We start from the raw sequence: 24399 nt of genomic DNA on the forward strand, positions 1-24399 counted from the left end.
AATCTAGAACTAGCTGTGTGCTGTAGGGATGTACTGTAATGCTTTACTTCAACAACCATGGGTGGAATGGGCAGCATATAGACATTGATGTTCTGGCTGGTTTTACCTGGGGTAAACAGAATTTTCAAACTAAATTGGATCTTTCCTCAAGGAGCTGCAGCTTCTGACAATTCAACAGATTTGCACAGAAGAAGCATGTGCCAAGTGCTCATGATCGCTGACATTTCTTGTGTTGGTCATTACTATTTCTTTATAACAATTGCAGAAATCGTACAAAATATCTTAATCATTTGATTTTATCCACCCTGGATATGGCTTAGATTCTAAAACCCCAATCAATTAAAGTTCATTCAACTCACATTATAATTTTATTCCCACGTTCGTCAATAAAAGATTCTAGATATTAGGTGTTGCCTGTAAAGTTGAAGAGTTCTGGGTATTGGTCTCATCAGTACATGTGAGGGCTGGTCACATACACCAATTAATATACCATACACCAGTGCAGCATGGGATTCACTGAAGGGAGGCATGGAGAAATTCAACAGGGTGGATGAGTAGTGTGTCATGTGGCCATTACCACACACTAAAGTGCCGTTGAATGACAAGTTGGACATTCAGGCCCATTATTGATATCTGGTGGATTGAAAGAAAGGCATCACACTGGAGGCGCTGGCCTTCTGACAAGCAAATCTAGAGAGCACAGGATGCAAGTGCGAATGGGGCATCAGGAGATGGGCTTTGCCATGGAACTCTTCATAGGCCACTCCTTGCTAATCTGGAGGCATCAACTGTTTTTATGGTAATTATTCATGTATTACTTGAGTTTCATGAATCACGAGTAAGATATAGAGGCATTACATTATCTCATTTTCAATATACTCTGACAGGATCTAGTTGATGTCTTCATCGTACTAGTAAATCAGATTAGGCAAATACCTCTCCCCAGAATTCAGAATATATATCATTGGTTGTTGCCCTGGTAACTGGCCATAACTTGGTGACGGAGCAGAGATCACAAGCTGTCATCATTAGACCAATCACCCTGTCTCTGTTGGAGAGAAAGACAAAATTTTACAAAATACGAATAAGATTAATACATTAAGTTGAATTCATTACTTGTTTGATGCCACTAAGTTATCTTCCCTTTAAGAACTATTTTTGATTTACATTTTTTTGCACAATACCATTTACTGACCAAGTTCAATCTTGTAATTTTACCTCCTCCCCTCCCCAACCCACCCCCACCATTATCATCTTTCAAAACAAATAAGGGAATTGAAAAAAACAAATTTCCAAAGGAGGAATGTGTAGGAAGGAACTGAAGATGCTGGTTTAAACCGGATAGACACACAATGTTGGAGTAACTCAACAGGACAGGCAGCATCTATGGAGAGATGGAATGGGTAACATTTTGTATCAAGACCCTCTTCAGACTAGAGTCAGGGGAAAGGAAAACAAGAGATATAGACGGTGATGTAGAGCGATACAGAACAAATGAATGAAAGATCTGCAAAAGAAGCAACGGTGATAAAGGAAACAGGCCATTGTTAGCTGTTCCAATCTATTTTTCCCCTCATGTTCAGGCCAACTGAAAAAAAAACTGTTGAACCTAAACCTAGCCATATTTTATCCATAATTAACTTTTTTCAATCGTGTAATCCTTGCAAATTTCCTCTACATCCTCTGAAATACCATAACAGTGTTCCAGCTATAAATGAACATGTTTTTCATTGTTCCTACCTGTCCCAACCCTGTTGCTCCCCTTATCACCCTTCCCCCACAACCACCTCGCACAATACAGGAAAACATCCCGTGTGCTTGTCCTGCTACCACCAGTCATTCATGGATGTGCGCACCAAGATTTCTACCCTGTTCCACATGTTTTAGGATCCATTGCCTTGTTTCCTCTCCCACAACACCTTACCTTTAACTTTGCCGGTTTGAATTGCTTGTCATTTCTCCACCCACCTCACTGCTCCCTTGATTTTTTCCTGGAGTCTTCCATATTTTCATTAGTCTGAAAATCTATTTATACTTGAGTTTAAAGTCATCAGTGTAAAGCAAGGGACCTAGCACTGAATACTGTATATAGGCTTCCAGTCACCAAAACCCAGTGATTTTTACTTTTTGACTCTTAAACATCGATTTTGACTTTCTGCCTCTGTGGGATCAATCCTTTGGTTATTGTGGGTATTCTTCTTTGCTGATTTAGTTGGTCAAATTAAGCTTTGTTAAACACCTTGTGGAAGTCCAGCAAATGCATTAATCTCATTGACTCTCCAAAAACAACGAGATCCGACCTTCCCATAACAAACCCACGGCGACTGTCTTAAATTTATCTGTGTCTGTCTAAATAATGATCTATATTGCCAATTCCATTTATTCAACAATTTGTCCACTACTGATGTTAGGTTGGTTGGCCTATAAATACTTTGTCTATCTTGGGTCAACCGTTCTAATTTAGTGGTACTATGTTAATAGCCTTCAAGTCCTCTGGCATCACACCTGCAACCAGAGAAGAATCCTCAAATCTTACCGCAGGTCTGCATTATCTCAACTGTCACGTTATGGAGATTTGCTTTCATAATGAATCAATACCCAAGGATTTTTGTTTGAATATAGAATACATTTACCTGTGTGCTTGATTGTTGATGTTCAATGCTCCTGCTTGCATTAGGTCACTTAACTGTTTTCGGTTTCCAAAATATAGAGCGAGATCAGTGGCAATAATGGCCTTCCGAATAATCTCGAGCAAATGCTCGTAGTCATCCCCTGTTAGATTGGCGAAAATATTATGCCCTTCCATCTGGGGGTGAAGAGAAAATTAAATAAACAGTACAGAAACTAGTTTAAGTTTTCAGTTTTAATTACAAATATTTCCATTCATGCAGTTGAGTGTATCTCAGCTGGGATAGGTTGCTATGACTTAAATGTTCCTGGAAGAAAATGTTGGTTAAGTGCAGTCAGAATTCCTGCAATTAATATTCATAATGAAATAGTTGATAGTCTGGGAATAAAATGCAATCGAGGTCATGAATGTCATCTATCTTAAATATTTTTTCACAAAAGATCATAGAAAGATGAAATATTTACAACAGACCCAGAGAACAAACAAGGATGACCGGGTTCCAATTATAAAGGAGTTATAGTCCTAGAAAGTATATAGTCCTAGAAAGGACTATAAACAATCCAACTATAAAGGAAACTGTAAATACTTTAATGAAAATAAAAACAGAAAACGCTGGAAATATCATGCCAGGCCAGTGTCTGTGGGAATAGAAACATCCACAGATAACGATTTGACGATTTAAGGAAAGAGTTAACGATTTAGTGAAAGATCCTTTGTCAGAACTGGAAAGCAGCATGTTAAACTGCGGGGAGGGTGGGGATGGGTAGAGTGGGTGGATATCTCTGAAAGGGCAAGACCAGGTGACCATGGGGTGAGTTGCAAGTAATGCTATCTGGTCAATAAATGAATGGGGGCAGTGAGATAGCAATGCTGACATCAATTCTAGGTGGAGGGAGCACTTTGAAGAGCTTCTAAATCAAACCGCCTCATTTGACAGGAATGTGATCAACAACATTCCAAAGCAGCCCGTTGACAACTCCCTAAGTAGAATATCATTACTTGAAGAAGTCAAGGAAGCCATCAAAATATTGTAAAACAACAAGGCAGCTGGACTTGACGGAATACCAGCCGAGGTCTACAAAATTGGAAGTAGCCTGCTCCATTACCAACTGCATAAACCTCTCATCAAGATCTGGATAAATGAAGACGTATCAGGAGGCTTTAAAGACTCAGCAATCGTTACCATCTACAAAAGGAAAGGCGATCGATCTGACTGCGGAAACCATTGTGGAATTTCCCATTTAGCCACAGCATCAAGGTCCTCGCCTGCATCATGAACAACCGACTCAAGCCGTTAGCCGAGAAGATCCTTCCGGAGACACAAGCCGATTTTAGACCATCACATGGAACAGCCGACATGATCTTCACAATGCGTCAACTCCAAGAAAAATGTTGTGAACAACTTCAACCTTTGTACATGGAATTCATCAACCTCACTAAGGCCTTCGACTCGGTATCAAGGGAACTCTTATGGGACGTCCTATCCACCTATGGATATCCTGAACAGTACATTCGAATCCTGAGACTCCTCCACAATGACATGCTTGCCATAGTCATGGCCAGCAACAGCAACTGTGAGCCATTTCAAGTCAGATCAGGGGTGAAACAGGGATGTGCGATTGCCCCAACACTGTTCACCATCTTCATTGTGCCAACCATCCACATCATCAAAGACGACCTAACCCCCAGGAATCAAAATCGTCAACAGAACAGATGGTAGACTTTTCAATCTTGCCCATCTCAAATCCAAATCTAAGACATCTATGAGCTCCCTTGTCGAGTTCCAATACGCAGATGACAACTGTGTTGCAGTTCTCTCAGAAAATCATCTCCAACAGATCCTGACTGCCTTCAACAGAGCATACACGAAACTTGGACTTACCATCAACTCCAAGAAGACTCAGGTTATCTACCAATCGTCACCAACAGAGACAAATCGGAAAGAGCCATCGATTCAACTTGGTGAAACAACCCTGGAAAATGTGGATCACTTTCTGTACCTTGGAAGTCACCTCTCCTCCAATGTCGAACTTGATGATGAGATCCATCATCGTTTTAAGTGGGCTGGAACAGCTTTTGGACATTTTCGAACAAGTGTCTTTCAAAATCGTGACATCCGAACAGACACCAAAATATTAGTGTACAAGGCAGTGGTGATTCCGACGCTCCTGTATGCATCAGAAACCTGGACAACATACCGACGCCATCCGAAAACACTTAAAAAGTTCCATCAACGATGTCTTCGAAGCAGCTTAAATATCAGCTGGGAAGACAGAAGAACCAACGTCAGCGTGCTGAATGAAGTAAAAACATCTAGTATCGAAGCCTTCGTCATTATGAACCAACTAAGATGGGTTGGTCATGTTGTTCGGATGGAAGATGAGCATCTACCAAAGCAAACCTTCAATTCCCAGCTTAAAAAAGGCAAACGTAAAAGAGACAGACAAAAGAAGAGATTCAAAGATGCCTTCAAAGCCAGCATGAAGAAATGTGAAATCAACAATTGGGAAACCAATGCCAAGGACAGGAAACTCTGGCGAACCATCATCCAAGATGGAACAGTGACCTTCGAAGCCAAGAGATTCAAAGGTTCAAAGGTTCATTTATTGTCACATACACCAATTGGTGTAGTGAAATTTGAGTTGTCATTGCAGCACATTAATAAGAATACAACATAACATTATAAAGGAATTTAACATTAAACATAAAAAACATCCCCCCACAATGGTTCCCACTGTAAGGGAAGGTACAAAATCCAGTACCCATCCGCTTGTCCACCCATAGTCGGACATATTGAGGCCTCCGCAGTCGCCACTATGGCGACCCGATGTTTCAGGCCCTTCTCGCCGGGTGATGGTGCTCCTGCGTCGGGAGAACCCTCACAGCGGCTTGGGATGCCTGGAACGGCCACATCCTTACCGGAGACCGCGGCTTCAGAAGCCAACAGCCAAGCTGGATGGAGCTCCAACACTGGCGATCTCGGCGAGAGATCCCAGGCTCCGCGATGTCAAAGTCAGTGTCGTTGCCCGCGGCTGGCCGCTCCACAGACTCAGAGCTCAATGTTCAATCAGCGGACTCAGCACACCGGAGCTCCAGCGCGGCGACCCAGGCAAGGCATCGCCCGCTCCGCGATAGCGTTACAGCGCTGTGCCGCCGCCAAAGCTGTGGTTCAGGCCAGTCCCCTCAGGAAAAGCCGCTCCAGACCCGATGGAAGGCCGTGAGGACGGGTCGAAGTTGCTGCTCGGAGGAAAGCCGCCTCTCTGACCAGGTAGGGAATAAGAAAAGCAGTGCCCCCCCCCCCCCCACATTAAAAGACTAGACCTCCAAAACAAAACACTATTTTAACATACTAAAAATTAAAAAAAGAAGTGAAAAGATGGACAGCTGCAGGCAGGGCAGCCATACCCAACTGGACGGCGCCCCTAATGCAGAATTAGAGGAAAAAAGAAGATGCGCAGAATTAGAAGAAAAAAGAAACGGAAAGAGAGGCAGCAACAACCAAAGCCCGATCTGCTATCTGGAATTACCTGTCCTGAATTCTGAAGACCTTTCAAAGCCAGGATTGGACTCATAAGCCACCCGAGAGTCCATAAAAACAACGGAATGTACACCATCATCCTCGAGGGATAGCCATGACAGCAGGAGGTCACAGTCCGAAAGATCAAAATGGGAGCAGGATGGAGAATTTAAAAGGGGCAGGTAACAGGAAGCTCTGGGTTGTCCCTGAGGACAGAACACAGGTGCTCCACAAAGCAATCACTCAATGTGCATTTGGTTTTCCAATACAGAGATTGCAAACACTAAATGCGATAAGTTACTCCAGTTTTATGTGCCTCCCTGCATGCAAAATAACAAGCTTCATTTATCTCTTCTACATAGAAATTAGGTGCAGGAGTAGGCCATTCGGCCTTTCGAGCCTGCACCGCCATTCAATATGATCATGGCTGATCATCCAACTCAGTATCCTGTACCTGCCTTCTCTCCATACCCCCTGATCCCTTTAGCCACAAGGGCCACATCTAACTCCCTCTTAAATATAGCCAATGAACTGGCCTCAACTACCTTCTGTGGCAGAGAATTCCAGAGATTTACCACTCTCTGTGTGAAAAATGTTTTTCTCATCTCAGTCCTAAAAGATTTCCCCCTTATCCTTAAACTGTGACCCATTGTTCTGGACTTCCCCAACATCGGGAACTAGTTCTTCCTCTATTTTTCTCCTTTCCAGTTCCATTGAAGGGTTTTCAACCCTAAACGTAACCTAGTTTCCCTTTCCACAGATGTGGCATGATCTACCATTTCCAGTATTCTGTTTTTATTTTGGATTTCCAGCATTTGCAGTTCTTTTGATTTACAATACTCCAATGAATCTTCTTATGTACCAATTAAATCCAAGCCAGTTCATTTATGTATTTTGGATAAATGTGCTGATAATAAGTGTGCTGAAATTTGTTGACAGCTACAGCAAATTCAGGTTTAAATCCTGATGCAGGGTCTTGACCCAAAATGTCAACTTATACCCTTTGCCTTCAGAGATATTGATTAACCTATTAAATTCTTAGAGCATTTTGCTTTTGTTTCAGGTTTAATCTATGACGCACAGAAGGGAGTGAGGCAATAGGAAATTATATCTTACTCCACTGGATTTGTAACATTCATTGTAGGCTCATGCATGACGAATGGCCCCTTGTGAAGGGCACCAAGAGCATTGCTTCTGGTAGGAGTCAAATCTTTCTTGGGAGGCAAGTGAAATCCTTCAACTTAAAAAATCAAAAAAAAAATCAACATTTCCTTCATAAGAATAACTTAAGTTTTCAGATGTATTTAGTGGTTTCAAATTAATGCATTTCAAGATACAGTATCTAGTTTTACAGTATTACTATTGTTAATAATAAGTAATGTTAAAAGCCTTTAAAGCAAGGAACATAAATGCAGATGTTGCACATATAATAAGTGTGTATGTATTTGTTACTATGAAAAAAATTAATCCTTTTAGGGATTTCAGTAATAATTATCAGGCAAATCCATGGGTAGTTGTAAGAAATTGGGAGAGTCTAGGACTAGAGGTCATAGCCTCAGAATTAAAGGATGAAGAATTTCTTTAGTCAGAGGGGGGTGAATCTGTGGAATTCTTTGCCACAGAAGGCTGTGGCGGTCATGTCAGTTGATATTTTTATGGCAGAGATAGATAGATTATTGATTACTACGAGTGTCAGGGGTTATGGGGAGAAGGTGGGAGAATGGGGTTAGGAGGGAGAGAAAGATCAGCCATGATTGAATGGCGGAGTAGACTTGATGGGCCGAATGGCCTAATTCTGCTCCTATCACTTAAGACCTTAATTTTTACATTAACTGGAAATAGAAGTAGAATAGGTCAGATGCCAGAGATAATACATTTTCAGAACCCATTCACAATTAATTTTCCAGAATATTGAGGGCGAAATCTGAAATCTAACATAATACACGTTGCTTTTGCTACATGGTGCAAGATATTTAATAATATGATACATATGGTTGCTGTAATTCAATATGTTGTAAAATCCCATCTCCCAACTGCTGCTCAAGTTGCACATCTGCTCACCCTCAGTCATAGCTGCTAATAATATGTCTGTCTACATGTTAAACACTCACTGACAGATCAAATATGGTATATTTATTCAAGAAGGGCAGCATCAATAAGCCAGGTAATGGCAGGTCAGTGAATCTAACAACATTGATTGGGATATTATTGGAAAAAATGTTGCGGGGTAGAATTAATCTGCATTTGCAAAGGAATAGTTCAAACAAAGAAAGTCAGCTTGCTTCATTTCTGACTGGGTCAATGTAATTTTTCAAATAGGTAAAAAGTGTATTGATGAGGTGGTGCTGCTGATGTTGTCTACAAGGGATTTAAGCAAGGCCTTTGACAAGGATCCACAAGGAAAGACCCCATGAGATCTAGGGCAAGTTGGATCCACAACTAACTTGATAATAGGAGACAGAGGGTAATAGAGGTAGATTGCTTTTATGATTGGAAGCTTTGGACCACTGGTGTACCATAGGGTTTGGTGCTAAGACCCTTCCTGCTCGTAATATACATTAACAACTTGGTTGTGAACATAGGAGTATGAATAGTAAGTGTACATGCATATTTCCACTATCCCACTCCCTTTTCACCCATATCCCTCCCCCAGGCTTTATATTTCACTGCTCTTTCAAACCTCTTCTCTCATTGACAATACCCTTTTGTCTCCTTATGTCTTTTTTGTCTCCTTCAGTCCCCTTTTGTCACCCTTTCCATCTCTAGCCTTTGTCCACCCATCTGACAATCAAGATCCCCCCCTCACCTGTATCGAACTATCAGTTACACCATGCTTTGTCCTGCCCCCTCCTTTTTCCAGCTTTCCCTCTGTAAAGAAGTGAATCTCACACACTTGTAACTTTACTTAACTTTAATAAACACACAGATTAAACATGATCCAGCACTAACTGCACGCAGTCTGTCACCGTGCTGGAGAGAGTGAGAGATAGGAAGAGAGTGTTATTATACTTGATAACTAAGGCGTGGTTAGTGGTACTGAGGTAGCTACATTATTGGTTGCATGCATAAACCATCTACATCCTTCTCCTTAGAAATCAGAATTGAGATAGAGCCATGGCAGTGTGATTATATAAAATATACGAATCTAAACAAAGTCACCATAGCGGACAGGCGGTTTAACAATGCGACCCGAACGCGTGCATACAACACCTCCCCCCCCCCCCCATCGGAAAGAAGAGAAGGCGCATCAGAAGTAGGCGAGAAAGTTAAACCAGGAGGAGACGCATCCGTAGCAGCAGTTAAAGCAGGAGGAGACGCAGCCGGAGCAGGAGACACAGGAGGGGAGGGTGAACGTGCAGGAGGGGAGGCAAACCGGCCAGAACCTGGCGGTAGCGGTGGAGGAGAACGCAACAAGTGAGGGGTCTGGGGCATGCAGGGATCAGCAGGAAAGCCGGCAGGGGCAGGCTGGGACCGCAGAGGTGGAGGCTTCGGCTTGTTCACAGCCAACAGGTGTTGACGGCTCCGACGATAGACAGTCCCTTCATAGTCCACCAGGTAAGAACGAGGCGAATCAGCCACACCAACTACGGTCGCGAGACGGGAATAGCGGTGCTAGTTTGCAACCGAACGACTTGCCCGGGCAGTAGGGACGTCAGCGGGCGGCAGGACCTGTCGTGGGAACGCCGTTGAACCTCATGCTTCTGTTCAATCCGCTGCTGGACAACGGCAGGCTCGAATACCTTGGGTAGCAGGGTCTGTTGAGCAATCAGCATAGGTGGCCTGGTTGTCCTCGACATCAGACGCTGGGCAGGGGAACCCATGGTCGGGTCACGGGAGATATTACGGAGGTTAAGTAAGCCCAGGTAGAAGTCGGAGTTAGACAGGCGGGACTGCTCAAGCAGACCCTTAGCACTTCGCACGGCTCGCTCGGCAAGGCCGTTGCTTTGTGGATACTCCGGGCTGTTAGTGTAATGATGAAAGTTCCACTTAGCAGCGAAAGATTTGAATTCAGCGCTGGTGAATTGTCGGCCATTGTCAGTTTGTAAACGGACAGGGGCACCGAAGGTGGCGAATTGCCTGCGCAGTCTGCTGATGACCATCTCGGAGGTGATTGAAGGAAGCAGGTCCACCTCGAACCAGTTGGAGTACGAGTCCACCAGGACAAGAAACTGCTTGCCCCGCCATTCGAATATGTCGGCAGCCAGCGATGTCCAGGGCATGGCGGGCGCCGGCTGCTGCAAAAGGGGCTGTCGCTGCTGGTGCGGGGCGAGGTTGTTGCAGGTGGAGCAGGAGGAAACTCGGTCCTTGATATATTTGGCCATACCAGGTGTAAAGACCAGTCATTTCCACTCTGTGGCTTTACTACAGTTTATTCATACTGTACATACATTACTGCACTAGCTGTACGTGGTCTGTCACGGGAACTAGAGAGAGATCAGTGGGTGGGGAGGTTGTAATTATACTTGTGATATGGGGAGTGGTTAGTAGTGGTGAGGTCACATATCAACGACAACACATATCAACAATGGGATAGACTGGGGATTAGGAAAGTAGGGGATATGTATGAATTGGGTAAACTGTTATCATTTCAACAATTAAAATTAAAATTCAAATTGAAGGATAATCAATATTTTAAATATATACAGGTATGTGACTTTATGAAGAAATATATACATAGATTTCAAACTATATATTTAGACCCTTTAGAAGAAGCAATGAATATTAAGGCTGATTCACAAAAATTAATTTCATACTTTTATAATAATATATTAGATAGAGAATCACCCTCAACAGAAGCACTAAGGGAAGGTTGGGAACATGAGCTAATGATAAAGATCTCGAAGGATAGATGGGAAAAGTATTTGATGAATACACATAACTGTTCTATTAATACAAGACATAATTTAATTCAATTCAAATTATTACATAGACTATATTATTCAAAAACGAGGTTGAATAAATTTTATCCAAACGTCTCTCCCACATGCGATAAATGTTTGTTTCAAAACGCTAATTTAACACATTCATTTGTAGGATGTACAAAGTTGAATAAATTTTGGAGTGATATATTTGATATATTTACAAAGCTCTTCAAGTCAAGAATAGAACCCAAAATGGAATGGATTATATTTGGAATAATAGGAGAAGATACCAATTTAAATAAAGACCAAAATGTTTTTTTTAATTATGGGTTAATAATTGGAAAGAAATTGATACTTAAATTTTGGAAAAATACAACCATACCAACTGTTAAAATGTGGATTAGGAATATGATGGACATAGCACGCCTTGAAGAAATGAGACTCCGACTAATAGATAAATATGACCAATTCTTAAGGAGTTGGTCTCCTTTCATCGACTTTTTGGAATCATGTGATGCAGCGGTACCATAAGGATTGCTGATTTCAGTTCATGACGTGGATAGATCTACATCTCCGAATATAGATTTGAAAAATTCTCTTTTAAGGGGCCTTTTCTTCTATTTCTACTTTCCACCTTTTCTTTTTTATTTTATTTTTTTATTTTTATTTTTTATATCCACACTTCACATTTTTCTACTCTCTACCATCTATTTTTCCACTCTTTCTCCTTTCTATTGTTTTCTTTTTCTTGTCTTGCCTACTCATAACATAAAACTAGAGGTTGTACATAGAATGGATTACGGTATGACATAGTTGGCACCTAAAATTAGGTGCCACTGTATTGTTTTGTATTGTATTAACTTCTAATAAAATAAACAAAAAAAAAAAAAAAAAAAGTAGTGGTGAGGTCACTATGTTAAAGGTACATGCACATATCATCTACACCAGGCCAGTAGAATTGTCCCCGAGCGTGAGAAATAGTGGCATCGACTCCAGGATGACCGCTATGGGCTGCATTGTAGTAGAGATCATACAGAGAGGCCGGAACCACGACCTTGTGGCCTTTGACGATAACACCATCTTGGAGCACCAGCTCATCGCGGACCAGAAAGAACGGTTGGCACCCGATGGCAAAGTTGTCCGTTTGTCGGGCCAGCCACGCTTGATGACAGCTGCGAGCTGCTGCAACGCAGTGTCAGCGGCGGTGTGTTCGATCAGGCACTGAAGTTGCCTGGTTGGGACGATGTTGACGTTCAGCACCAAGAGGTTTTCTTGCTCGTAAGGGTGGAGGTCACAGGTGGCCCGTGGGGCGCGAGATAGAGTATCGGCCACATGCATTTCAGTGCCCTTTTTGTAAACCAGATGGAAATCAAAACGTTGGAGCTGCAGCATCATGCGCTGCAGTCTGGCAGGGGCAACATGTATGGGCTTGCTAAGAATTGTCACTAGTGGCTGGTGGTCGGTCTCGATCGTAAATCTGCTGCCGAAAAGGAAATCTTTAAACTTGGAACAAGCTCCTTCTCGATTTGAGCATACCGTTGCTCCGTGTCGGTCATGGTTCGCGAGGCATACGAAATAGGTAACAGCGATCCGTCATCAAAGAGCTGCAGGCAGGCAGCACCGAGTCCAAAACGGGAGGCATCACAGGTAACAACAATGGGACGGCGCAGGTCAAAGAATTTAAGTGTCGGGGTGCTGGTCAGCTTAGATTTCAGAAATTCTAAAGCCTGTTGGTGTTGTGGGAACCAGGACCAGGCAGTGTTTTTTTAGTTAGCTGCCTCAGGGGCGAGCTCAGCTCGCTGAGATTAGGAATAAACTTACCGAGGTAATTGACCATGCCCAGGAAACATTGCAGACCGAGGACATCGGTTGGGGCTGGCATCTCGGAAATTGCAGCAGTCTTTTGTTGGTCAGGCTTTAGTCCATCAGAAGTGAAGATGTGTCCGAAGTAAGGCACTTCAGAGACGCAAAATCTTCACTTTTTTATGTTCAGTTTTAAATTGATCTGTCGAGCCCGGTCCAGGACCTGGCGCAGGTTTTTGTCATGTTCGGCGGCATTCTCCCCGTAGACTAGGATATCATCCACGATGATGGCGCACGGCCGTTACAGGACTAGAGGAAGCAGCTGGATGGCTTGTATCCCGGGTAAGGCTTTATTGTATTCGGTTAAGGGGGAGAATGAGGGCCAGGGCAGTTTACTGTTCTGGATGTCAGATGTGGGAGGTCATGGAGTCTGAGTGCCCTCCAGACGTCCACATCTGCGCCAGGTGCGTCGAGATGGGGCTCCTAAGGGACCGTGTTAGGAACCTGGAACAGCAACTCGATGACCTCTGTCTGCTCAGGGAGAGCGAGGAGGTCATAGATAGGAGTTACAGGGAGGTGGTCACTCCAAGACCACGGGAGACAGAAAACTGGGTCACAGTTAGGAAGGGCAACAGGCAGAGGCAGGGACTGGTGAGTACACCTGTACAAGGCTGTACACCTTGAAAATAAGTACTCATGTTTGAGTAAGGGTGGGAGAGACAGCCTACCGGGGGGCAGCGACAGCGGCCGGGCCTCTGGCATAAAGAACGGTCCTGTTGCTGAGAAGGGTAAGGAAAAGAAGAGGAGGGCAATTGTAATAGGGGACTCTATAGTCAGGGGGTCGGATAGGCGATTCAGTGGACGCAGACAGGAGTCCCGGATGGTAGTTTGCCTCCCTGGTGCCAGGGTCAGGGATGTGTCTGAACGGGTCCAAGAAATCCTGAAATGGGAGGGAGAGGAGCCTGAAGTTGTGGTACATATAGGTACCAACGACATAGGTAAAAAAAGAGAAGAGGTCCTGAAAGAAGAATTTAGGGAGTTAGGTAGAGAGTTAAGGAGAAGGACTGCAAAGGTAACAATCTCAGGATTACTGCCTGTGCCACGCGACAGTGAGAGTAGGAATGGAGCGAGGTGGAGGATAAATGAGTGGATGAGGGACTGGTGCAGTGGGTATGGATTCAAGTTTCTGGATCATTGGGACCTCTTTTGGGGAAGGTGCGACCTGTACAGAAAGGACGGGTTGCACTTGAACTCGAGGGGGACCAATATCCTGGCGGGGAGATTTGCAAAGGCTACTGGGGAGACTTTAAACTAGTATGGTTGGGGGGAGGGACTCAAATTGGGAAAGCTAGCAGTCAGTGTGTGAGGCAGGAGGCAGAGAATGGTAGCACTCTGACCCAAAATGTAGGGGAGAGAGAAGAAAAAGACAATAAACAGAATAAGAGAGGGAGGGGTTTCTTAAATGTGTATATTTTAATGCTAGGAGCATTGTAAGAAAAGTGGATGAACTTAGAGCCAGGATTGACACCTGGAAGTATGATGTTGTGGCGATCAGTGAAACATGGTTGCAGGAGGGCTGTGATTGGAAACTAAATATTCCAGGATTTCGTTGCTTCAGGTGTGATAGAATTGGAGGGGCAAGAGGTGGAGGTGTTGCATTGCTTATCAGGGAAGATATTACAGCAGTGCTTTGGCAGGATAGATTAGAGGGCTCGTCTAGGGAGGCTATTTGGGTGGAACTGAGAAATGGGAAAGGGGTAGCAACACTTATAGGGGTGTATTATAGACCGCCAAATGGGGAGCGAGAATTGGAAGAGCAAATATGTAAGGAGATTGCAGATATTAGTAGTAAGCACAAGGTAGTGATTGTGGGTGATTTCAATTTTCCACACATAGACTGGGAAACACATTCTGTAAATGGGCTGGATGGGTTGGAGTTTGTAAAATGTGTGCAGGATAGTTTTTTGCAGCAATACATAGAAGTACCTACTAGAGAAGGGGCGGTGCTGGACCTCCTGTTAGGAAATGAGACGGGTCAGGTGGCAGAGGTATGTGTTGGGGAACAGTTTGGGACCAGTGATCACAATACCATTAGTTTCAATATAATTATGGAGAGGGTCAGAACTGGACCTAGGGTTGAGATTTTTGATTGGAGAAAGGCTAACTTTGAGGAGATGCGAAAGGATTTAAAAGGAGTAAATTGGGACATTTTGTTTTATGGGAAAGATGTGGAAGAGAAATGGAGTACATTTAACGGTGAAATTTTAAGAGTACAGAATCTTTATGTTCCTGTTCGGTTGAAAGGAAATAGGAAAAATCGGAAAGAGCCATGGTTTTCAAGGGAAATTGGACACTTGGTTCGGAAAAAGAGGGAGATCCACAATAATTATAGGCAGCATGGAGAAAATTAGGTGCTTGAGGAGTATAAAGAATGTAAAAAGAATAAGAAAGAAATTAGAAAAGCTGAAAGAAGATATGAGGTTGCTTTGGCAAGTAAGGTGAAAGTAAACCCAAAGGGTTTCTACAGCTATATTAATAGCAAAAGGATAACGAGGGAGAAAATTGGTCCATTAGAGAGTCAGAGTGGACAGCTATCTGCAGAGCCAAAAGAGATGGGGGAGATATTGAACAATTTCTTTTCTTCGGTATTCACCAAGGAGAAGGATATTGAATTATGTGAGGTATGGGAAACAAGTAGAGTAGCTATGGAAACTATGAGATTCAAAGAAGAGGAAGTACTGACACTGTCTCCAGGTCCGGACAGGATATTCCCTAGGACATTGAGGGAAGTTAGTGTAGAAATAGCAGGGGCTATGACAGAAATATTTCAAATGTCATTAGAAACGGGAATAGTGCCGGAGGATTGGCGTACTGCGCATGTTGTTCCATTGTTTAAAAAGGGGTCTAAGAGTAAACCTAGCAATTATAGACCTGTTAGTTTGACGTCAGTGGTGGGCAAATTAATGGAAAGGATACTTAGAGATAATATATATAAGCATCTGGATAAACAGGGTCTGATTAGGAACAGTCAACATGGATTTGTGCCTGGAAGGTCATGTTTGACTAATCTTCTTGAATTTCTTGAAGAGGTTACTCGGGAAATTGATGAGGGTAAAGCAGTGGATGTTGTATATATGGACTTCAGTAAGGCCTTTGACAAGGTTCCTCATGGAAGGTTGGTTAAGAAGGTTCAATGGTTGGGTATTAATGGTGGAGTAGCAAGATGGATTCAACAGTGGCTGAATGGGAGATGCCAGAGAGTAATGGTGGATGGTTGTTTGTCAGGTTGGAGGCCAGTGACTAGTGGGGTGCCACAGGGATCTGTGTTGGGTCCACTGTTGTTTGTCATGTACATCAATGATCTGGATGATGGTGTGTTAAATTGGATTAGTAAGTATGCAGATGATACTAAGATAGGTGGGGTTGTGGATAATGAAGTAGTTTTCAAAGTCTACAGAAAGATTTATGCCAGTTGGAAGAGTGGACTGAAAGATGGCAGATGGAGTTTAATGTTGATAAGTGTGAGGTGCTACATCTTGGCAGGACAAATCAAAATAGGACGTACATGGTAAATGGTAGGTAATTGAAGAATGCAGGTGAACAGAGGGATCTGGGAATAACTGTGCACAGTTCCCTGAAAGTGGAATCTCATGTAGATAGGGTGGTAAAGAAAGCTTTTGGTGTGCTGGCCTTTATAAATCAGAGCATTGAGTATAGAAGTTGGGATGTAATGTTAAAATTGTACAAGGCATTGGTGAGGCCAATTCTGGAGTATGGGGTACAATTTTGGTCGCCTAATTATAGGAAGGATGTCAACAAAATAGAGAGAGTACAGAGGAGATTTACTAGAATGTTGCCTGGGTTTCAGATGGCCTGTTTCCGTGCTGTAATTGTTATATGGTTATATGGCATGCCAGCGAACAGCTGTTCCATGGACCTCTGGAACACCTCGCTGGCAGTTGATTCCGAATGGCACCCGCAGGAATTTGAATCTGCCATAGGGAGTAGCAAACGTTGTAAGATCGGAGGAGCGTTTGTCGAGTGGTATTTGCCAGATGGAACTTTTGGCATCGAGGACGGAGAAAACCGTGGCCTGGCCGACTTGAGCCGCAACATCTTCCATGGTTCTCATGGGGTAGTGTGGTCGCCTAATTGCGAGGTTCAGGTCCTTTGGGTTGATGCACACTCTTATCTCGTTCTTGTCCTTTTTTAGCGTGGCAACCATGGTGGAGACCCACTCGGTGGGCTCGCTAACTGCCTCTAGCACTCCCATCGTGACCATGCTCTTCAGCATCGATTCAACCTTGTCCTTCATAGCGAGGGATACTCTGTGTGGTGCACGGACCACAGGCGCCACCTTTGGGTCGGTGGCGATCTTGTAGGTGAAAGGCAGTTTGCCCAGCTCATTATCAAACAGGTCCGGGTCCTCAGATATCGGATCCAACATCACCCTCACCTCATGGACCGTGCGGTCGAACGAGACTAGTCCCAGGTCCTGGCATGCCTGGTTGCCCAACAAAGTCACACAATCAGAGTCGAGAACATAGAACGTGAGAGCCCGCGATGACCTCTGCAGAACACAATTGAAAATGGCCTTGCCCACTGGTTTCAGCACCTCGCTCATTGTTGCTCATTGTGCCTAATCTTTCTGAACAGGCTTGTTGACATAACATTGACCTTCGTCCCCGTGTCGAGCTTAGCAGAGAAGGTCGAATTGTTGACAGTAACGAGGACCGAAGGATCCGTGAGTCGAGCAGGTGCGTGTAGGAGTGTGAAAACACTAGCATCCCCTTGAGAACTAATTGGCTCAGAGTCGTGGGCAGTGTCGAGAGAGGACTGGGAATCAAACTCGCTATCAACTTGCACCAAGTTGTTTAGGACTTGTCTAGAAGCTGGGGGAAGTTTCCCACGGGAGCGGCAGACAGCCGAGAAATGGTTCAATTTCTTGCAGAAATTGCAGGATTTTCCGTAAGCTGGGCACTGTGATTGCATTGAATGCACATAACCGCAATTAAGGCATTTTTTAACGCCTTGGCCGCCAGGGACGTAGATGGCCCGCGACATGGGTCTGGTGTTAACTGTGTTAGGACGTTGAGACCTGTTGAGACCAGTTAAATTAATCGATTTATTATCAGTCCCCCGCTGTCCGAACAGAGGGTCAACGACTTTGGCTAACCAGCATGCGTGCATGGCTTCGGTTAGAGTAAGATCAGGTTTCCTTAGTAGCTCCGATCGTAATTTCTGATCGAGCATCCCTGTCACTAGAATGTCTCTAGTAAGCTGTTCAGTCATATTATCAAATCGGCACCTCTGAGCGAGGTAACACAGATGAGCAATAAAACATTCAACAGGCTCATCATGCTGCTGCTTTCTCGTAAAAAACTTGGCTCTCTCTAAAATGCGGTTAGAGGGCAGGTCACAAAGCTCAGCGAATTTTCGCAACAGACATACCGGGTCGTCGGCAGACTCTGCAGGTACTTGGACCTGATCATGTTCATCCCGAACCGCGGGACTGAAGGTGAAGGCTTGTGCTCTCCTCACGGCATCAGGACCAGCAAGATTTAGAAAAAGGGAAGCTTTAACGGCATCAGGATCGTTGCGATGAGCAATGTTCATGTAGTGGGTAAAATCCATCTCAAAAGTCGCCCAGCGCTCCGCTATGTCTGCATCAAAGACCAGGGGCGCGGGTTTGCGGCATGAGGATGCCATGGTGACACAAGGAGAGTAAAACTCCGACAAAGAAACAAACTCAAGAAATAAAACCCGATAAACAGGAGGCGCGAGGATTAACTTGCCGACACCATGTAAAGAAGTGAATCTCACACACTTGTAACTTTACTTAACTCTTTAATAAGCACACAGATTAAACATGATCCAGCACTAACTGCACGCAGTCTGTCACCGTGCTGGAGAGAGTGAGAGATAGGAAGAGAGAGTGTTATTATACTTGATAACTAAAGCATGGTTAGTGGTACTGAGGTAGCTACATTATTGGTTGCATGCATAAACCATCTACACCCTCCCCCACTACAATCAGTCTGAAGAAGGATCCCGACCCAAAACGTTGACTCTGGGAATGCTGCTCGATCTGCTGAGTTACTCCAGCACTTTTTGTTCCTGGCAAAGGATATTAGATGGTAAACTGGGAAGAGCAATGACTGATGCAATCTAATCCTGATAAATGAGGCAATGCATTTTGGAAGGATGGACAAGACTAGGACACACACAATAAATGGTAGAGCTTGGGGAGTATTGAAGAAGAGACAAAACATGTTGTGCAAGTCCACAAAACTCTGAAGACAAATAGTCACAAAGGATACTTGACTTTGTTAGCCAGGCAGTATATGAGCAAGAAAGTTGTAGTACCAAGTGAAACGTTAGTTAGGCCACAGATGGAGTGCAGTTCTGGTCACCATATTATAGTAAGAATATATTTGCAATGGAGAGGGTGCACATGAGATTCAATAGGATGTTGCCTAGGATGGAATACTTTTGATGAGAGACAGGACAGAGATTAAAATCTCAAATGCACTGCCTTGGAAGGTTGGTGGAAGTAGAGACTTTTCCAACATTTAATAAGCATTTGAATTGCCAAGGCATAGAAGGCCATAACCCAAGTACAGAACAGAGGTGGGAGAGGGACAAAGCCAGGCAAGCGATAGGTGGATACATGTGAGTAGCATATTTTTTTAATTGACATATGGACGGACAAAGGCTAGAGAAGAAAACACACTCTAATTTGTGGACAGAATGTAGAAAAAATAACTAAAGTTCCAGCCAATGAACTCAACTCAAACTAATCACAAATGAACCTATAACTCTTTAAGGGCCATAGGTGGCAGCTAGAATATCAAATTTCCAATTCAACATGATATTAGCTGCAACACCAGGCCCAGTATAGCAGGGCTGCAATCAAGTCAGATATAAATGAAGAATGGTCTTTAGCTCAAGAGTCTTCGATGAGGAATCCGAGGAGGGGATTTTAGGAGGTAAAGGTACAGACACCTGTTGTGTGTGTTTCTTGTGCTTTTTGTTTCTTGTTTCAGTGCAATAGAGATGGCTGGTAGAATGGTGCAATATTTCTCCTGGTTCCACATGGTAAGCTGCTCTGATCGCATAGGATCCGAGGAGAGATAGCTAACTGAATAAAAAATTGGCTTCATGGAAGGAAGCAGAGTAATGGTGGAAGGTTGTTTTTTGGACTGGAGGCCTGTGACTAGTGGTGTTTCACAAGGATAGGTGGGGTGGGGAATTGCAACTTTCACGTGGTCCACCCTGTTTCGACTAATGTAATGAACCCGACGTGCACAAACAAATAGATCAGAGCAAGTTGACCTACAACTTTAGGTTGTGCTCACCATATGCAAGAAGAAGGATAGGTGCTGAACCCATTTCTGTTTGGGGTTTATATCAACAATTTGAATGAGAATCTACAAGGCATGATTAATAAGTTTGTAGTAAGATGATGCGAAAGTGGGTGGCATCTTAAATAGCGAGGATGTTTCTCAAAAATAGCAGCAAGATCTTGAATAATTGGGCAGGTGGGCTGGTTATGGTTAATGGAATTAAATACAGAAAAGTGTTACATTTTGGGAAGTCAAACCAGGGCAGGACCTCAAAGCTAGGCAGGGCTCTGGGGAGTGTTGTAGAGCAGAGGGATTTAGGGGTGCGGGCACATAGTTTCTTGAAAGTGCGTCACAGGTAGATAGAGTGATCGAGAATGTTTTAGGCACACTGGCCTTCATTTGTCAGAGTATTGAGTATTGTAGTTCTGATGTCATGTTACAGTTATACAAGACCGTGTGCGGACATGGCGCCGACGGACGAGAGGCCAAAGCAAAGAAGTCGAAGCCAAAGAACCGAAAGGAAACAAGGCCGAAACGCCAAAAAACCGAAAGAGTACGAAGACGAAACGGCAACTAACCGAAAGGATGGGGCACCTAAATTCAAACTAACCGAAAAGGCGGGACGCCTAAAGGCCAACTAACCGAAAAGCTGCGTCGCCTAAAAGCAAACTCACAGAATGACCGCTCTGTCGAAACGCCACCTACCCGAAAGGCAGTGTTGCGTACAGAAAAGTCCAATAACGGACATGACGTTGCTGGGGGGGCGGGACTTGTCAACGATTGGTCCAGACCCCCGCGTCCATCATATCACTGTGGAGGGTTGAACATTCTCCCACACCTCCGCTCCAACCGACCCGCAGCCTGCGGAGGGTGACCGTGGGAGAGTGGGGGCTGTCCCGAGGGATGCGCACCTTCGGCGCTTTCAACTTTGTGCTTGGGTTCAGATTGCTCGGTCACCTATGGCTTGTGGAAAAATGACCGCCACGCTTCCGTCTCCCCCTTCTCTCTCTCCCCCCCTCTCTCTCTCCCCCCTTCTCTCTCTCCTCCTTTCTCTCCCCTTTTCATTCCCTCCTCTTCTCTCTCTCTACCCTCCTCTCTCTCCCCTTGTCTCTCTTCTCCTCTCTCTCTCCTTCTCTCGTCTCCATCGATGGGAGCGTCCGCCCATCCAGAGTCACTGACCACGATGCACCGCCATCGGACCCCAACCCCCACACCAGGGTGATTCCCTCCCCCCACCTCCAACCCCCGGACCCTGACACCCACACCGGCTGAGTCACCCCGACCCCGGCCGCGGGGACAGATGGGGCAGAGTAAATTGCTTTGAAAACATGGGACACACACATTCTCTGGCGGGTCGATGACAAGTCTGCATGACAACGAACAATTTTATCTCCTCCCACTTCCCTCCACCCCCACCCCACCCCCCCCCCTACACCAAGAATCACGTTTTATTTATTACCGTCTCGTTGCTTGCGGAACGCACACAAGCTCTCACGCACAAAACAGGTGGGGAGAGAGGGGAGGAGGGGGAGGGGGAGAGAGGAGGGGGGAGCAGACGAGCGGGGGGGAGGGGCGGAGAGGGGGGGACGAGGGGGGAGAGGGGGGGGAGAGAGACAGGAGGAGAACGGAGAGAGAGACGAAAACCTGAGGCCAAGTGCCACCTCGAGAGATGGGGAGATCTTAGAGCCCCCAGGAAAACCGAGAGAGGAGAAAGAGAAGAGACGAGAGAGACAGGAGAAGACGAGATGAGACGAGGACGACGAGAGACCGAAGAGAAGACGAGAGAGAAGCGAGGAGAGGAAGAGAGAGAGAGATGAGACGAGAGAGACGAAGAGAGAGAGAGAGACGGGAGGACGAGGATGGACAGAGGAGGGAGGAGAGGAGAGAGAGAAGTGAGAGACAGAGGAGAGAGAGAGAGAAAGAGAAAGACGAAGAGAGAGAGAGAGAGAGAGAGAGAGAGAGATGAGAGAGAGAGAGAGATGAGAGAGAGAGAAGAGAGAGAGAGAGAGAGAGAAGGGAGAAAGGGAGATAGAGAGAATGGAGAGTGAGAAAAGGGAGAGAGAGAGAAGGGAGAGAGAGAAAAGGGAGAGAGAGAAAGGGAAGAGAGAGAAAAGGGAGAGAGAGAAAAGGGAGAGAGAGGGAGAGAGAGAGGGGGAGAGAGAGAAAGAGAGAAAGAAAGAAAGGGAGAGAGAGAAAGAAAGGGAGAGAGAGAAAGAATGGGAGAGAGAGAAAGAAAGGGAGAGAGAAAAAGAAAGGGAGAGAGAGGGAGAGAGAGGGGGAGAGAGGGAGAGAGAGGGAGGGGGAGAGAGAGGGGGAGAGAAAGGGAGAGAGAGGGGGAGAGAGAGGGGATGGAGAGGGAGAGAGAAGGGAGAGAGAGGGGATGGGAGAGATAAGAGGGAGACGGTAGCGTGGGGGTTATTTTTACACACAAGCCATAGGTGACTGGGCAATCTGAACTCAAGCACCAAGTTATAAGCGGCTGGAGGTGCGCATCCCTTGGGACAGCCCCCACTCTCCCACGGCCACCTGTGGGTCAGGTGGAGCGGAAGTGTGGGACAATGTTCATCCCTCCACAGTGATGTGATGGACGCGGGCGTCTGGACCAATTGCTGTCAAGTCCCGCCCCCCGGCAACGTCATGACCGTTATTGGACTTTTCAGTTGAGCGGCAGTCGGTTTGTTGGCTTGTAGGCGACGCTGTCTTTCGGGTAGGTGGCGTTTCGACAGAGCGGCCATTCGGTGAGTTTGCTTTTAGGCGACGCAGCTTTTTGGTTAGTTGGCTTTTAGGCGTCCCGCCCTTTCGGTTAGTTTGCATTTAGGCGTCCCATCCTTTCGGTTAGTTGGCGTTTCGTCTTCGTACTCTTTCGGTTTTTTGGCGCTTCGGCCTCGTTCCCATTTGGTTCTTTGGCTTCGACTTCTTTGCTTCGGCTTCTCGTCCGTCGGCACCACGTCCGTGTACCATACAAGACACTGGCGAGGCCACATTTGGACTATTGTATTCAGTTTTGGTCACTCTGTTATAGGAAAGTTGTCATTAAGCTGGAAAGGGTGACAGAAGATTTACAAAGATGCTGCTAGGACATGAGGGCCTGAGCTATCGGGAGAGTTTGAGCAGGCTAGCACTTTATTCCTTGGAGCGCATGTGCATGAGGGGAGATCTTCTAGAGGTGTATAAGGGATATAGATAGTGAAAATGAACAAGGTTTTTTACCCAGAGTAAGGGAATCAAGAACCAGAGGACATAGGTTAAGGTGAGAGGGGAAAGATTTAGCAGGAACCTGAGGGGCAACCTTTTCACACAAAGGGTGATGGATATATGGAATTAGCTGCCAGAGGAGGTACATAAAGCAAGTATGATCACAATATTTTAAATATATTTGGACAGGTACATGGACAGAAAATGTTTAGAAGGATAGCTAATTTGCAGATGACACAAAGCTTGGTGGCAGTGTGAACTGTGAGGAGGATGCTATGAGATTGCAGTGTGACTTGGACAGGTTGAGGGAGTGGGCAGATGCATGGCAGATGAAGTTTAATGCGGATAAATGTGAGGTTATCCACTTTGGTAGCAAAAACAGGAAGGCAGATTACTATCTAAATGGCGTCAAGTTGGGAAAAGGGGAAATACAATGGGATCTGGGGGTCCTTGTACATCAATCTATGAAAATAAGCATGTAGGTACAGCAGGCAGTGAAGAAAGCGAATGGCATGTTGGCCTTTATAACAAGAGGAATCGAATATAGGAGCAAAGAGGTCCTTCTGCAGTTGTACAGAGCCCAAGTGAGACCACACCTGGAGTATTGTGCAGTTTTGGTCCCCTAATTTGAGGAAGGACATTCTTGCTATTGAGGGAGTGCAGCGTAGGTTTACAAGGTTAATTCCCGGGATGGCAGGACCGTCATATGCTGAGAGAATGGAGCAGCTGGGCTTGTACACTCTGGAGTTTAGAAGGATGAGAGGGTATCTCATTGAGACATATAAGATTGTTAAGGGCTTGGACACACTAGAGGCAGGAAACATGTTCCCGATGTTGGGGGAGTCCAGAACCAGGGGCCACAGTTTAAGAATAAGGAGTAAGCCATTTAGAACAGAGACGAGGAAACACTTTTTCTCAGAGAGAAAAAGAGAGAGCTAGATAGGGCTCTTAAAAATAGCAGAGTCAGGGGATATGGGGAGAAGGCAGGAAAGGGGTACTGATTGGGGATGATCAGCCATGATCACATTGAATGGCAGTGCTGGCTCG

General features: G+C 45.0%; 1 protein-coding gene across 1 annotated transcript in view; it reads right to left on the bottom strand.

Moving 5' to 3' along the window:
• Window positions 1-24399, bottom strand: part of pde10a (phosphodiesterase 10A) — a 215097-nt gene that overhangs the window by 14851 nt on the left and 175847 nt on the right. The window contains exons 18-19 of the mRNA XM_033026353.1: window positions 2634-2806; window positions 937-1048 (exon numbers count right to left, since the gene is read on the bottom strand). Of these exons, the coding sequence (XP_032882244.1) occupies window positions 937-1048; window positions 2634-2806 (285 nt within the window). The remainder of the gene's footprint in view (window positions 1-936; window positions 1049-2633; window positions 2807-24399) is intronic.

Source organism: Amblyraja radiata, chromosome 8 (genome assembly GCF_010909765.2).
Source record: "Amblyraja radiata isolate CabotCenter1 chromosome 8, sAmbRad1.1.pri, whole genome shotgun sequence".
NCBI classification, from domain to species: Eukaryota; Metazoa; Chordata; class Chondrichthyes; order Rajiformes; family Rajidae; genus Amblyraja; species Amblyraja radiata.